The following is a 13,701-nucleotide window of genomic DNA, read 5'->3' on the forward strand; positions in this document are numbered from 1 at the left end:
ATGAAACTTTTTTAAAGAAATTTTTATTTATAATTAAGTTAAGTTTTCTAATGATTATAACAAAAGTTAATGAAAATATAAAAAACAGAAAAACAAAAAATTTAAGCATTTGTTATAGAAAATACAACATAAAAAAAAAAAATTAATGAATAATTTAAATAAATAAATAAAAATAATAAAAAAGTTTAAAATTCAAAACATATTAAATTATTTTTAATAATTCATACACAAAAACAGTTAGAAACAATTTAAAAAAAAAAAAATTTTTTTTTATAATTTTGAGTTTAAAAACAGTTTTTTTTTTGTTTCAATAAAACGTAACCACAATAACAACACACAACGTTACAAGCAAACAAAAAAAAAAAAAACTGAATAAAATGGGTTATCCTTTAAACCAAGAAAAAAAGTATTTTTTTTTCTTTTCTTTATGAACTATTTAATAAAATATTTCTTTAGTGGAATGATTGAAAATAAAATATTGTGCTTCCAACTAGGGTTTGAGTTGATTTTTAGACACACACGGCCTTATTTCCTGTAATTTTATTTTAATTTAATTTCTTTTGATTATTATTTTCTCTGTTATTTTTTTTTTTTTTTTTTTTTTTTATATTTTTTTGCGCATAACTACAAAATTTTATTTTAAGTGTGTTTACATACATTTCTTTTACATATTTCATCGTCTACCCTTCTTAGTAGACCTTTTCCATACACATATATAAGTAAGTATTAATATTTTTATAATAAATCCATTAAAGTTCGCCCCGGCGTTGTTACACCCAAAAAAAAAAAAAAAAAAAAATAAAGAACAACGCAAAATATTTCTGCGAATTTATTTATTAATTTTTTTTTATTATATAATTTTTATTTTCTTTAAAAAACAAAGCGTCGCTCCGTATAAATATTTGTAACTAATATTAATTAAAACTTAAAAAAGCAAAAAAAAGAAAAGTGAAACGAGCTCGTATATCAATGGAGGCATTTTTTGGGTTTTTTTTTTCAATTTATTTATAAATATATACATTAAAAAAAAAAAGCTATATTATATAAATTTTATAATTAATATCAGTTGACTACGGTAATGCACGCTGGAATGTAAGTAAACAAAATATTAACCCATTTCATACCTAAATATATATAATAATGATTTTAAAATTAATTCTATACATTTTCTTTTTTTTACATATATATGTATTCATACGTTTATAAAGAATAATTTTTTTTTTTTTTAGTTTATTTTTATTATATTTACATTTTATATAAGGATTTTGTTAGATAAACTTTAATTTATGCTAAAAAAAAATATAAGATTAAACTTTAAAAAAAAAAAATTTGACCCATGCCATGTTATAAAAACAATTGATTCGAAAGCGAAATTAAATTGACTTACCAAACCCGATTAACAACGCAAGAGAAAGCAAAGATAAATACTAAACATTAAAATTTATTACTTATAATAATTGCCTTAAATCCGATATCGTCAAATTTTTATTTCTAATCAAAGAAAAAAAAAAAATGTCTCACTTTTTTTTTTAACTTTAAATTTTATCTAAATTATTTGACCTAGTGGTTCCTTTATAAGTAAGGTTTTATCAACTACGCCCCAAAATCAAACTGGTGCCGTAAACGTTTTGGGCATAACTTTTACCTTCAATTCAGATTTCTTTATATGAAATTTTATCACATGGGTACCGCTTACCTGTAAAGTGTTTACCTGCAATTGCTATTTCTTATACATGTATTAGATGAAATTCTTTCACCAGTAATTATTTTACCTGGAATATTTCGAGCTGTGTGTTCCCGTATAAAATTCCATTTAAAAATTTATAAATATCTTATCTAAGAAATTTTACAATATTTTCCCCTTAAAAATCATTTTAGTGAAATATTCATACTTTCACTTTTAAAATATTTGATGCGAAACCGAAAAAAAAAAGTTATCTAACATTTTTATTTAAAATGTCTTATGTAAAATATGCCCATAACATGTCTTATCTAAAATGTATTTTCTGTCGAAAAAGTTGATTTTTGATTTATTCCACGCAAAAAAACTCTATCCAAAGAATTTTACCTAAATTAGGTTAATTAAAATATTTCAATTAAAACCTTGCCTGAAATTGTTGTTTTATATAAAATATTTTTTATTAAATTTATAAAAAAAAAAAGATTGAAGACAGTATCTATCTATCGTTGCCTAATAATGAAAAAAACTAAGAATTCAGTAAACCTTTGGTTTCAATTTATTACAATTACCTACCTGTTAATTTTTGGAGCTTAACATCAACGAATTAAAGTCAAAAGTTAAATTACGTCAAATTTATGATTTTCATAGATTTCTTTTTTCTTTGGCACGGTTAGTGCGTTTAAGGGTCCTTTACGGGGTAATAGAGATGACTCTTAACAAATAATTGCACACTTAGTCTCGTAACTATTTTTGCTTATATATTAAATTTGTTTATTCATCTAAATATTTCAGACGAAATAAGGGCCACATATTTTTCGAAATGAAAAAACTCAAGTTCAAAGTTGAAAGTGATAGTTAAAGAAGTTAGGGTTAAATTAAATAACTAAGAAATTTAGAGAGAATCTTTTGTGTCTACCATCGTGAAGTGATTATTAGGATTGAAAAATTTATGCATTTAGGCCTTTAACTGGCACAAGCAAATCTTTGTACCAGACTTTTGAATTAGATGTGGTTGTGAAAGCATCACGCCCCCATTTCGTATGCCGCAAGTGTCGGATTTCTATCTCAGTCATCTAAACATGAAATGTGCTGTCTAATAAGTGTTAGAAAAGGGGTTGACAGACGTAATATACTCTCACGGTTCGATGATGCGTATAAAAAACCTCTGAATTGTTTCTCCGAAACGTATTCTTTTTCGAACACTAGACATACTAGAAACATAAATAATAATTTTTTTTAATGAAATTTTCTTTCACTTGTAAAATAGAAAAAAGGAAAATAAATATAATTATTACTTTAAGTTAATTATATTTCATATCTTATATCATATTTTTTTTATTTTTTTTTTTTTCTCGCATCTATCTCTGTGTCATCAGAATTATTATATCAATAGGCTACAGCAAATACAATTTATATGTTATAACTATTGTTTTACACTGCAAAGCAAACATAAAACGTCCAAAAAAAAAAAAGCAAAAACAAAGAAAAAGAAAAAAAAAAAAAAAGACTATTTTTCCCCCCTTATGTTTATTTCTCTTGGGCTGATGTTCGCCCCCTTGTGTGGTGTGTGTTCTCTTTTCATTGGTTACAGGACTAGAGGGACGACATCATCTTTCGACACCGTTGTCGACGGCTTCATCTACACCATTGTCGACATCGCCGCCACCACCGTCACATCATGCATTCGGCATGCATTTAAGTGCTGCATTAAAAAACGAATATCGTTTGGATTATATACGCAGCAGTAGCAATGGTGGTCATCATCATCATCATCATCATCATCATCATGGGATAAGAGGTCATCATAATTTAAATCAATCACCGGCAATTGGTACGACAATGCGCGATAATTCCCATCATCAAATGTCTTATCATAATATGTTTACGCCGTCCCGTGATCCTGGTACAATGTGGCGTTGCCGTTCCTGTGGCAAAGAGGTAACGAATCGTTGGCATCATTTTCATTCGCATACCGCTCAACGATCCCTATGCCCGTATTGCCCGGCCACATATAGTCGCATTGACACGTTACGCTCGCATTTAAGGGTTAAACATCCTGAACATCTTATCAAGCTCAGCTCAACACTGTAAGAACGAATGAATTATTGCTTCGAATTTTAGCAATTCAATAAAAATTTTTTCTAAATTGCATACACACACACACATACACACACACATATATATACACACACAAACACACAAATTACTGCAAACACATATATACCAACATATATAAAATATATATATAACGTAGCATAAAACATAACATACAACAACAATCATGCATACACTCAAACAAATTGATGGATATAATATGTACAGTGATTCCTAAAACATATACGTAGCGTACATGTTTGTATACATCATATAAATGCAAAAAGTATATTTACTTGCATGCGAGCAATGTTGTAAAGATATTTTAAAAAAAATTTTTTTTTTTTTTTTTGTTTTTTAATAATGAAAAATACCTTAAAACACTACTACTACATTTATTAATATTATTAAAAACAAGTTTTTTCTCTTCTTTGTCTTCGCTTAGCACTAATTAAAATAGAAACAAAAAAAAAAAAAGAAACATTTAAAACTAAAATAACAACAAAAGCCTTAATAAATATAATTTTTTTTTTTTTTTTGTTTGTTTTAAATATGGTTTTTTTACTTAAAATGTTATCGTCAACAAAAATAATCACAAACGATGTCATAAAAATTGTAAAATTGTTTAAGTTAAAAAAAAAAAAAATATTAAAAAATAATTTCAACTGTATTGTAGTTTATGTGTATATATATATATGAGAAAAATCACTAATCAGTTTAACAACCAAACCTCCGTGCATTTAATGGAAAATTTTTATTTTTTTTTTAATTTCCTTAAAAAGTTGCAAAAACAATAGAAGTTAAATACGATAATTGCCGCATACCAAAAAAAAAAAACAAAATAGAATAACGCGTTATTAGAAAATAAATAACTCAATTAGCATAAAAAAAAAAAAAAAATCTAAAGCTATCAGGAGAAACATTTCATAAAACTTTAGTTACTAGTATTGATCCTACTTTTAGCCCTAAAAGTTACTTCTTTGATCGAAACAATAATAATAATAATAATAATAATAAAAAGAAAATGAAACTTGAACACTTCTCCTACTCAACTAGTATCAAAAAATATATTTCGATTTCTTCGCATTACTACTTCACTCTCAATCTTAGTCTAAGTGTCACAATGTTCAAGTAATGCTTGTTACGTGGACTGCCTTTTCGAACGATTATAAAATATGTATATCCAAGAAAGTTTACCTTTGCCTAAGCAAAAAATCTGCGATAGCGGGGCCTATACTCGTTCAAGGGACAAGGGGTATTCACGTATACATTGCAAGCAGCAGTTATCTGTTCAAGCTTTAGTCGGTGTATGTCTATCAATATTGAGTAAACTGGATCATAATTACGTACGTATTACTGAACAGTAATTTTACGGTCGAAAAATTTTTCATTCGATGGAAAGTAAAATGCGCACCTGTGACCAGCTGCAAACCCACTGTGACTCGATATCGACAGCTATACAGCGATTTATGAATAAATGTTTGTATAAATTTGTATCAGGACGTGTCAAACGGTCATCTTTCATATGAATAGATCCTACTTGTGAATATTTGCACCAAAATTTCAAATAGATACGTGTCGGAGCTCATAACTTAACCCTTTAGCTCCTTGCTTAGTTTTGCGAGTATAACCGGGTATTTTCACAAACTAACAACATAGGGCAGCGGTTGATAGAAGAAAAAATTTGCAAAGAGCAAGAAAAAGGCGTGAAACGCAGTAAGCAGAAAAGTACTTATCGTCATGTAATACCTTAACAAACATTCTCCGTTACATATTTAAATTCGTTTAATATTTTATTTCTCTCTTGTAAGCTTGGATTTTTTTTTTTTTCTTTTTTTAAATTGTCCTTAATCGACAGCAATATCCAAAGTAAATAAAACAATTTAAAAGCAAAAAAAAAAAAAAGGAAATAACAATAATATAAAAATATAAAACCAAAACCAACAAAAACCAAAAACTTTAAATTTTTAAAAAAAAAAAAAAAAAAAAAAAAGTGAAATTAAAAATCTTAACAAAAAAAAAAAGTTTTTTTTCATATGTGTGTCATTTAAGCTGCTGCAGCTTTTAATGTAAGTTCTTAAGCATAAAAAAAAAAAAAAATAATAATAATAATAATAATAATAGCAAGTAAATAAATAAAAGTTTTTTTTCTTCTAAATCTGTAAATAATAGTATGTATAATACTATATATGTATATGAAAATATACAACATTTTTCTAAACAAAAAAAAAAAAAAGAAAAAAAAATCAAAAAGTAAATACACAAAATTAAATGGTTTCACGGCAAAGAAAACAATTTTGCAATGATTGCTAAACAAAGCAACAAAAAAAAAAAAAAGATATAAAACTTATTAACTAATACGGTTTCTTCTGTTTAAATACAAGCAGTAAATAAATGCCTAACTAATATATAGAGAGAGAGTATATACAAAATACGGTATAATATATTAACAAAAAAAATAAAAAAATAAAAAAAATAAAAAATAAATAAAAATTTTTTTTATGTCCAAGAGCCAATAGCAGATATACATACATACAAACTCTATTAAATTAGGATTTAGCTGTTAGCCAGAATTATGACAACAAAACAGTACTTTTCACTTAGCTGCTGCTCAATAAAATTCCATTGCATTTAAGTAACTTGAAAAAATATTCAATTTCAAAGCTTTGTCATTCCAAAGGCGACACCTGACAGACACCTGAAGTGTACTTGTGGGAAGGTATAATTTACATACAGATGCTTTTGAATGTAAGCCGAAAAGAAGCGGAACTGATTTTCAATACTCATCAACATTATGTCTGCTTTTAGTCTGTTTCGAATCGAAAATCCCAATAGTAGAGAAATGGCTTCCTAATTGTCAACGCAGTCGTACGAACACCAATGATACTCAATAGACTGTTCGCCCGAATTTCAAACACTTTAAAAAAGTGTAGCACATCATATTGGAGGAATGACAAGTGATGGCCTAAAGATATCAAAAGTGACGGCGTAAAGAAATCAAAAATTCCAGCATTCTGTAAGAACGTTTGCCCACGAGAAAGCTCTGTTGGAAGTGGCTGGCAACCTTACCCACTTTTGACCAGAAACTATAACGTCTTTGGAGCTGTGTATATTGTTTCATGCATTATGTGGTAATGGATGAAATATGATCTAAGCACTACACGCTGCACTCGATTCGGCGCTAAGCTGTGTGGGTAGCAACCGACGGAAATCCTCCAAAGCGATCGAAAACACAAAAATCTGCTGAGGAGGTTATATTTCGGAATGAGCATAATATTCATCCTGAAAATGAACAAAGCATCAATAGTGAGCAAAACATAGCATAGGGCCCGCAACAGCTCACATCCTGCCAACTTATTGAGCAGGTTTTGTATTACATATTCGCCATTTAGCATAATTTGTACACTCTCGGGGTCGTTATTTAAAGCATATTTTGTTGTTCGAAAAATGTTTTTCTGTAATCGCAACTGTAGCGCAGCGATACCTTTCCCGGTCATAAAGTTATTTACTTCAAATTATTGCAAACTCTTCGAACACTTCGTTCGCTTATTTCCGTGGTCGCTTCAAGTTTCTTTTTAGCAGTTGGGGCTTTTGTATACGTTTCGAAGTTTGAAGGCCAGATGTATTGAAGCTTTCAAACGTTCCTAAATGTTATTGCTATAGTTAAGTAAGTGTCGCAAATGGAATGGCAAATGTATTATACCTTCTCTATATAAAAATATTATTACACCAAATGCCGAATGGGCTAATACTCGCATATATAAATGAAAAGAAGTGTTTCGTCACATTGAGTCTTTTAAGCTATAAACCCGCACGCTATTCCCTGACTTCATACCGATAAGCGGTCGTTCATGTTTATCTTTGTGTAGAGTACTCATGTTCTCTCTACTAAAATATTATAAATTAATTTCATAAACTTGAAACTTAAACTCATCATCAATTTTTTGTCTTTTTTTTTTTTCTCTTAAACAACTTAAACAACTCCATCTTTGCAAAACTATTTCAATTAAGTGTTAAGTTTCGTTTCTTTTAAATTTTTTTTTTTCTTATATATCCTAAAAAAAAAAAAAAAAAAAAAAAAATTATATATATGTAACTTTAATTAAAACAATATAGGGCTGTTTTCTACATAAAAGCTTAATAATGAATAAAAAGAATTTTTTCTTTGTTATCTTTTTTTTCTTTTTTCATTTATACATATATATATATATTTATATATATATATATATATTTTTATTTTTTTTTATTTTGTTGTTAAGTTTTTAGTGTATCTTTATTATTTAAATAATAATGTAATAACAAAGTTAATTTTTATTATAAATTTTTTTCTTTCTTTGTTAATTTTTAATATTAAATTTTGTTTAAACGACAATGACAACACAACAACAACAACAACTATAAACAAACGTCAATATACCTCAAATGCATTTCAGTTTTAATTATTTTAATTAATAAATTTTGTTTAAGTTTTTGTTCATTAAAAAAATTAAATAAATAAAAAAATAAAAATTACAATTAATTAAAGTTATAATTAAAATGTTTATTAAATGCGAAATACAAAACACAAAAACAAAAAAAAAAAAAAAAAAATTTTTTAATTGTAATAATGTTTTAGTAAACTTAGTTTGTATTCACTGTTAACAGATGCTATGTTTACTTTATTTTTTTTATTTTTTTTTTTTTCCTTCTTTTTCTCCTTAAGAGAGCTGTCCTCAGAGAAATTCTGTAGAGTGTAACTCAATATTATTTTTATACTTAAGGCAAAGAAAAAAAAAATCAACTGATCTATAAAACCGATCGACTGAATACTAATCAGGCAATTCAAGAGATCCCGTTAACTTGACGGAATTGTAATTTTGTTTGTAATTACAAACTTAATGTTATATGCCTTCACCTACAGAATTCCTCTTTTGATATTTGTTCATAATAAATCATTTTAGAGTAATTATGGAAATATTTTTTAAATTAGTTTTTTTTTTTTTTTCTTTTTTTTATTTTTAATTTTTGAGAGTATAATTACCACACATAATTTTGCAAAATTGGCGAAAAATTTTAATTCCACTTGTTAAAAAGTAATAAGAGAGTAACGAACATTATCAGAAGAAAAAAAAGAAAAAAAAAGAGTTGTAAAATAATCGCATCTCTCCAATCCCCTACATCGATTTCGGTTAATTGATTAGATTAGAATTGAATTTGTTTTTTTTTTTTTTGTTTCCCTCCTTTTCGCTTTGCACTGTGCAAAGCAATAATGCTCACGTTTTAGTAACAAAGTCTTCCGTTTGCGAAATGCATTATCACGGAAAATCTTAGAATCAAAATTCTATCCTTATGCACTCTATGATTGCTCAGGTTGGCTCAGCTCCTATACAAGCTCAAAATTCAAAAGAAAACTCTTTACATAAATTAAATCATTCAACAATGACTTTTACGATGAATTCCTTATCTTTTAACCTATATTTGTTGTAGACCTTTTCAAAAGTTTTTTATTTCCAGTTATGGAGCTAAACATCACGTGATATTTAAATTAAAAACAATATATAACAAATTAAAAACAAACCTTACGTCATGGAACGCTTAAGTATTCCATAAACTCTACAATATCTCAATTCACATCAATTGGGCCGCGAATCTTTTTCACATTTTTCGACTTAACTCGAAGTAGAATTTTCAGGAAGTTAAGTGTTACTATAGAATGAAAAGTCTAGCCCTCTGTAAATCTTCGAGCCGAAAGTAAACTAATCACTACTTAAAACAAGTGTTATATAAAATCATAAATATATAGTCCTTTGCGATGGAGCGATTTTTAGTAGGTTTCATCGAAAATGTGAATACTCAGCCAGCCATGTATGGGACAAACTGCCCACATCTCACATCCCAATGTCACATATTTAGGTATAGACCATTGCGACTGAAATTAAAAACGTCTGCGTTCCCTATCCCCCAATAAATTTACGCATATATCAATCAAGTTCAGTTGAAATCATACGGAAGAAAAAAATGTCCATCATAATAGCGATATATTTGATAATGAGTATGGTTACGTGATAGGGTCCTACGATAAAGTACCCTGTATAATTGATAGTAAGAAGAAGAAATATTGCGAGTGGAAAACTCATATAGAAGCGAAATTGTCTCTGGAAATCATTTTTGTTTGCCTGCAGAACATTTTTTACACACAATAGGAATGAAAAATTGTTTCTTTTGTTTGCTTATTCTTATTCACATTCAGTTCTAAGGTGTACGTACGCTATACAAGCTCTATCTGACCTTATCTGTCCGTCTGTCCGTCTTTTTTACCTACATTCACCTTACAGATCGCAACTTTCGAGGAATGAAAAATTGTTTCTTTTGTTTGCTTATTCTTATTGACATTCAGTTCTAAGGTGTACGTACGCTATACAAGCTCTATCTGACCTTATCTGTCCGTCTGTCCGTCTTTTTTACCTACATTCACCTTACAGATCGCAACTTTCGAGATATTATGATGAAGTTTGATGCGCCGACATATTTTCGCTAAAGGACGACATGAAAATGGTTCGGATCAGACCACTTTTGCGATCACTTCCTATAAGAAACTTTATTTTAAAAAGTCGTTATATGAATAACTGCACTAAGCGAATTGATGTAGGGTATTGGTATTGGTGTGCCGTGCCCCACTGTAGTGTTTCTAGTTGGAAAGACTTTACAACTCTTTCAAATCTAATGTTTTTTTTTTGTTTTTTTTTTGAATTTTACGTAACACAAGTGCTTGTTAAGATGATATTTTTCACGAGTCATGATTGCTTTCTACTCTTTTCAGGTAAATTAAATACTTTTCAAAGATTTGTTTTTTCGTTTTTGTCATTTTTTTTTTAATTTTAATTTTTTCCATAAAACCATAATAAAGTGCCAAGTTGCTAAAGTGTAAAAAAAAAATAAATAAATAAATAAGAAAAGAAATTATGTTTTTTCTTAAGTAAAACAAACATACATCAAACCTCACTTGAAATGGTACACTCGCTTTAAATGAAAATATAAATGTTTCCTATATTTGTTTGTGTTTTTATAGTAATTAATAAATATTATTTTTTTTTTTATTTCTTTCATATCTAAATTAAGTGTAAAATGAAACTAAAAGGAAAGTAAATATGAAAATAAACAAATTCTTTTTCTAAACATTTTGTGATATTCAAAATTTTATTTAACTTTTTTTTTTTTTTTTTTGGCCTTAAAAGAAAATTTCTTAATTACAAAAAGAAAAAAAATGTAATTATATGTGATATATATGTTCGGAAAAATGTTATTAAGAACAAAAACAAATCACGTTAAGAAGTGAAAAAATTATTAATCGCTTTAGGCGATTCTTGGATACCCACCACCCACCACCACAAGTAAACATATCAAAATTACCAAACTTTTGTCTTAGTTCGGGCGTGTCAACGACTGGCCAATCGACAATGCTTTCAAAAAGAAATGTTTATAGTAACAGAAACGGTTTCGGGCCTTTACCCCTGTAGTCATTCTAACTTCTTCAAACAATCTATTCAGTATCTTTAGTTTTTTGCTATGCTTCCCGCTCACAGAGAGCCTTTGGGGAAGTGACGATTCCTGAAGAGAGACCGTAGATGTATTAATGGAAAATTTAAAGACAATATCTGCCGTAAATCCCAAGATATTGAAAAATTTCTTTTCTTCACCGTTTTTGTTTTCATTTTTCTTGAACTCACTTTTGAATCAATATTTTGTAACTTAAGTTCTCCCTTTTGATGGCCTCTATTGATGGCATGAGGCTAACGGACGGATGGACAGACGGACATGACTGAAATATTTTGGAATCATTGTCTGATCAAATATAAATATGTCTGTAATAAATCTGCTTCTCTCTCGTATCAATCGGGCGTGGGTATAAAATTAAAATTTTTATTTTAAAAAAGTTTTTTTCAAAATTTTTCAAAGTTTGGCATAAAATTTATCCACAAAATGTATTTAAAAAAAGAACAAAAAAAAAAATTATTTAACACAAAATTTATTCGTAAAATTTTTTAAAATGGCCTCCAATTTTTGCTCATAATGTGACTTTTAACCTATGTTAATTGTATATATCAAAATTAATTTGTAAAATAAAAAATAAAAAAAACCTTTCTTTAATTTTTCAATTTTTCAAACAAATTCTATATATTTAATATATATGTACCAAAAAAAAAAAAAAAACAAAAAAATTATAATAAAAATAAAAAATGTAATAAATATTAAAAAAAAAAAAATTTATACTCGAACTTTCTATAATTTTTTATTTTTTTTTTATTTTTAAAGAGTTCTTTTCAAAAAAGAAAGCGTACGAGAAATTCACTACAATTAAAACTTCATAAAATTACCTAAAAACATACACATAAAACTAAAAAAAAAAATAAAAAATTCAATATGAAAGAAGGATATAAAATGAAAAGAAATGAAAGCGAGAGAGAGAGAGAGAGAGAGACAAGCTTACGTTCGTCTGAGGCCGAATCTTGAATACTCAACGCTTTAAGCGCACGTCTCGATTATAAAAAAATTTCTTAAGAGATTTTTGTTCATGGAACTGATCGGCAAGCCGAACGATGACCTATTAATCCAAACCGGCGCAGAGATAAAATTGGATGAAAATCTGATTGCACGAATGCATACTTCCCATTTCTTGTGCTTATGTGGCATTGTGGCTGTACATGTCCATGATTTATGAATACATTGGTGATACACGTTCACTTATGATATATGTCGCTTCATATTTCTTCTAAAAAATTTGAATTGTTATTATATCAAAATTCGTTGTCATTAACGCGCAAGTGAACTTGAACTTGACATGCTCTGAAAGGGTGGGTCCTTGCTACCTTGCCTGTCTACCGCTTCAAGTGTATCAATCTCTTTCTTGTTTAATCTTTAGAATTGAAAAAAGAATTCGTGTTCCGGATAGATGGACATGCAAAGCTGACTTCCGTAGATCCGTATACCTGTTTCAAAAGTCGCTAGCAATATATGTATAGATGATGATATTGTTAGTCAATTGCAAACTTAGTCTTCCTTCAGTGATGGGTATAAAAATGCGTTTGGTGATTGATTTCCTGTCTTTTCAAAATTGTAGTGAAATACATTTTAGGTAATAATTGAATAATTTTTATTTTTTGTTTTTTCTTTACTTTATTATTTTCGCCTTATTTTATTTCTTCTTCAATAAACCAACACACACCTAAAATAATTGTAACAACAGCAAAGAAAAAAAAAAAAAAAAAAAAAAAAAGATAAAAAATTAATCAAACTTAACTTAAATAACCGCTTGACTTATTACACCAGACATATATACTTTTTTTCCTGTATTAAACATACATATGTGCACATCAAGATGTAAACGGTTTATATCCTCGTCATTTTTTACACTTATGTATATGTACGTGCAGTGAAGCCAAATATATCCCTAGAATAAAATAGAAAAAAAAAAGGAAAAAATGGAAATGGAAAACCAACTAAAAAAACTTGAAAACTATTAAGTGTAGAAATTTTACTTAAACCCGCTAGTCCATAATTAAGATGAAATACATTCACAAAAGTTTATATAATAAACACACGCATCGTTTATCTTTATCTTATCTTTTCCTTTAAATTTTATCTAAATAATTATACATATAAGAATAAACCCATCTCTCCATTTTCAAATCAAATGGAGCGATTTTCGCAAGCAGCTCAATAAATAAATATCAAATCAAAAAAAAAAAAAAAAAAAAAAAAAAAATCAGAAACTTATTAAATTTATTTTAAAAAAAATGTATATATTACAAATTTTTTTTCTTTCACTGAATAAATCTTCTAACACAGATTATCACAGAAACTGAAAGCCCTAGAGTTGGAAGCACAATTCCTATTAGTATTTACTTTCTTTTACTCAGTCATTTATTTATTTTTTTTTGTTTTACTTT

General features: G+C 27.6%; 1 protein-coding gene across 1 annotated transcript in view; it reads left to right on the top strand.

The window, feature by feature from the left end:
• Positions 1-3,805, top strand: part of LOC119634971 (sex determination protein fruitless) — a 441,512-nt gene extending 437,707 nt beyond the window's left edge. The window contains exon 9 of the mRNA XM_038029446.1: positions 3,273-3,805. Within this exon, the coding sequence (XP_037885374.1) occupies positions 3,273-3,772 (500 nt within the window). The 3' untranslated portion in view covers positions 3,773-3,805. The remainder of the gene's footprint in view (positions 1-3,272) is intronic.
• The last annotated feature ends 9,896 nt before the right edge of the window (positions 3,806-13,701 follow it).

The sequence above is a fragment of the Glossina fuscipes genome, unplaced genomic scaffold (genome assembly GCF_014805625.2).
Source record: "Glossina fuscipes isolate IAEA_lab_2018 unplaced genomic scaffold, Yale_Gfus_2 3, whole genome shotgun sequence".
NCBI lineage: Eukaryota > Metazoa > Arthropoda > Insecta > Diptera > Glossinidae > Glossina > Glossina fuscipes.